The sequence below is a fragment of the Egretta garzetta genome, unplaced genomic scaffold (assembly GCF_000687185.1).
Source record: "Egretta garzetta isolate BGI_Z169 unplaced genomic scaffold, ASM68718v1 scaffold59, whole genome shotgun sequence".
Taxonomy (NCBI): domain Eukaryota; kingdom Metazoa; phylum Chordata; class Aves; order Pelecaniformes; family Ardeidae; genus Egretta; species Egretta garzetta.
Window position 1 is genome coordinate 1274160 of NW_009267230.1, and position 3638 is coordinate 1277797.

The 3638-nt window shown below is 55.7% G+C and overlaps 1 protein-coding gene across 1 annotated transcript in view; it reads right to left on the minus strand.

The window, feature by feature from the left end:
• Positions 1–3506, minus strand: part of STOML2 (stomatin like 2) — a 6952-nt gene extending 3446 nt beyond the window's left edge. Inside the window, exons 1-6 of the mRNA XM_009647274.2 lie at positions 3052–3506; positions 2625–2724; positions 1903–1961; positions 1452–1553; positions 1028–1162; positions 345–489 (exon numbers count right to left, since the gene is read on the minus strand). Of these exons, the coding sequence (XP_009645569.2) occupies positions 345–489; positions 1028–1162; positions 1452–1553; positions 1903–1961; positions 2625–2724; positions 3052–3357 (847 nt within the window). The 5' untranslated portion in view covers positions 3358–3506. The remainder of the gene's footprint in view (positions 1–344; positions 490–1027; positions 1163–1451; positions 1554–1902; positions 1962–2624; positions 2725–3051) is intronic.
• Between the last annotated feature and the right edge of the window lie 132 nt (positions 3507–3638).

The window sequence follows — 3638 nt, forward strand, 5'->3', positions numbered from 1 at the left end:
AACGAACCACAGCAGAACAGGCATCAGAAATGCACCGGAGCGCTTGTGAGGAGAAAATCAAGACCATTTCAAGGAGCAAATCAAGACAACCTTGCGCATGCAAAGCCGCCTCTTCCCCAACAGCAGCACTGCGATGCTCCTGCCACACACCTCCTGCTGCCCCAGGCTGTGGGGCGGCAACACCAGCCAGAGCTCAGCCCGAGGGCCTCAGAAGGGAAGGATCAGCATGGCTGAGGAAGCTGGGCCCCCAGACAGCAATGTGGCCTCTCCCTGGGAGCATCACCCCTCAGTGCAGAGGGCTACAGATCCCCTTGGGTCCCACGCATTCCAGCCCAAGGCACTACCAGCAGCTTTGTTGATTTGTTCGGCCTTCTCAGCTTCCGACGCCAGGATCTGGGCCTGCTTCTGCCCCTCAGCCACGTTGATAGCTGATTCCCGTGTCCCCTCCGACTCCAGCACCATCGCCCGCTTCCGTCGCTCTGCCTCAACCTGCAAACACAGGTCAGACACCAGCCTGCCACCACCGTGCTGGGGACAGCCCACCCGTGGCGCAAGCGCAGCGAGGACACGCTCCTATGTCCTGCTTGGGCAAGCACAGCTTTAGCAGAGGGTGAGAACACAGCTACGAAATGTTGTGTGATCCTTGGTGAGGGCTGGTTCCACTCCTCAAGCTGCACAGCCCTCCGCTACCCACCCCACATCTAGCCAGACAGCCGCTTCCCCCTCCTCCCTGTCCAGCCCGGAGATCTGGCGTATGGCTTCTCCCTTCAGCTCTGGGATTTGCTTCCTACAGAGCCCAGGAGGGACCTTAAAGGCAGGGCTTGCGTGTACCACGCAGGGGCCACCACCACCGAAATAAGGACAGGAATTATTTATTCAACAGCTGTACGTTTGCAGCCAAAGTGCCAACGGGCTTCCCTCACCACAGGAGGGGTCAGTGCTGCCAGCTCTGGACAGGGTAACAACGCTGCGGCATGGAAGGGGAGATTTCCCTCTTGTTCCAGACCACCCTCCCAGGGAACCAAACCTGCATCTGCATGGATTCCTTCACGCGGGGGGGTACGTGGATGTCCTTGATCTCGTAGCGCAGGCACCGGATGCCCCAGCAGTCTGAAGCCTGGTTGATGGCATCCACAATGTTGGCATTGAGGGACTCCCGCTCCTGGGAGGCACAAAAGGAATGGCAGAGAGCAGAAGAAGCGCTTAGCACGAGAGAGAAGTCAGGAGGGAAACAGACAGCTCCCCATCATGGGCCAAGGTCAGCCCAAAAAAAAAAAAAAAGCCAAAACAAGACCCATCTTCAAGGATTCACTAATAGGTCAGCTGAAACAGAGGCCAAAAGCCCTCTTAGCAGAGAGCGTTTTACTGTTAAGTGTATCAGCCTGGCCATGCAGACTGCCCCAGGGTGTCGAGAGACGCTGACTGCTCCATGATCCACCTCCCCAGCTCACCCGGAAGACTCTGTCGAGGGAGAGTTTGCCAAGTTCGGATCTCATGGTGGTCTGGGCCAGCTGGGTCACTGCATACTCGGGATCTTCCACCCCATAGCTGGCCTGGAGTGCAGAAGCAAAGAACAGAGTCAGTGGCAGTGCCAAGAGGAACCCTGAACAAGGCAGGGTGAGCGAACATAAAGATGAGAAACCTGCCACAGATACCCCTGTCAAAGAAAAGCAGAGTCCAGAGCCTCAGGAGGGATCGGGACACTCAGCCCGTCTGCCTCGTGGGGCACAGCAAGCTGGGCCGAGGCTGAAGTGCACATCATGGGGAGAAGGGAGCCAGCAGAGTCAGGCCAGCAGCACCTGAGGTGCTGCCACGGCAGCCATCTGAGCAGCGCAGCACACGCAGATGGTGGAGGCTACAAGTTTGGCTCAGGCCGACTGTTGGTGCAGCAAGGGACGGTACCTTGTAGGGGTCCATAACCCGCAAGTAGAGCACACCATCAATCTGCAGGGTGACGTTATCTGCCAGGAGAGAACAACACATCCTGTTTACTGAAGCAGCGAAGACAAAATATGGCAAGCCCCTCGCCCCTGACAGAACCAGCAAGGCTGGGCAGGGTCATCCCTTTCCTTCCTGGTGTCAGCAGCCTGGTACAGATAAGGGATTGGCTGAAACATATCTCCGTATCTAAAAGGCTTTGTAAAAAGAGCCTTGATGTTCCCTAGTAAACATTACATTCTGACAGTTTAGTACACAAGAAGTCTCAGGTCTCCAGATCAAAACATTTCATACTGTAGCTACCTTCATACATAAAGATTTAAAACAAAACAGAAAGCTTAATACTAGAATTGTAACAGAACTGTCCGTTAACCTGGTTTGAAATCTTTTTTTTTACAGAAACACAAAAGATTTCTTTCTGGTTCAACACAGAAAAAGATCTGAAAAATGGATTCCTGCCCAGGTGCACTGAACCCAGTAAGAAGGGTCAGCGGCAGCCCCAAGAAGGCAGATAGGACCTCCTAGAGTGCCCCTGCTCACAGCCCCAGGAGTATGGCCAAGCCCAGGTCCCCAGGGACAGGGCTGAGTGCCAGAGCCTGGGACATTTCCACTCCTCCCCGCGCTGCCCCTCGCTTGTCCTGGACACAGAGGAAGGAAAGGGTCAGGAGGCAGAAGCTGTTCCTTACCTAAGGTGACAGCTGACTGCTCTGGGACATTAATGACTATTTCTTTGAGGCTCTGCACGTAACGAATCCGATCCAGCAGAGGGATGAGGAAGTTCAAACCCTGGGAAAAGGGCGGGATTAGATGGCTGAGCCCTCTGCTCTGGAGTTTTCCCCCCCAGAGAGCTCAGCCAGACTAGAGAGAGCTGTGCAAACAAAGCCCAAGTACGCTACACGCTGCAGCGTGAACATGCTTTACACATGGGGGGAGAATTTCAGTTTCTCAGTGCTTTTAACACCCTGCCCAAGGGAAATTAGTCTACAGGCAATCAAAAGGATTGCACTCTGGAAGAATAAGCACACCACTCCCCGAATCCTCATGCAAAGGACACGCCTCACTACAGCTTTAGGAACCTGCTGAATCCAGAAGGGGAGAAAAACGTCTCCTTACAGGCTCGAGGATTCGGTGGAACTTGCCCATCCTCTCCACCACCCAAGCCTCCTGCTGCGGCACAAAGAGCACACCGATATTCACAGGCAGGCCGGAGTTCAAGTGGCGTGGTGCTGGGGCCAGCCACGCTGAATGCTTCAGCTGCTGGGAGCGCTGGAGAAAGGAAAAGGAATGGGATGGAGACCAGCTGCCAGCACCTCGGAGCCCAGCACCCTCTCCCATCTGGGATTGCTGCTCGTGGCCCCAGTACACCAGAGCAGGAAACAACATTGATGCCCCGAACAAGCCCACACCATGAGGAGACATGGGCTGTCCTCACAGGGATGACACCTGGACCCTAGGGCCGGCGTGAGTGTCAGGACCTTCCCCGCAAGCATAGAGTGGTTCAGCCCCCTGCCGGAGCATTCTCCACATCCCCCCTTCCCTGACTTCCCCACTGGGGGGAAGGAATAAAGCCTCCCTGACACCGTAAGGGAAAAGAAGGCACATGGGGGGTTTCTCTTCCACCCAACTCAGCCCCCTGTAACCTGGCCAGACCCCCTCCCCCCCCTCTTCTTCCTCGCCTCAGTCCCAGGCCACCCCGCTTC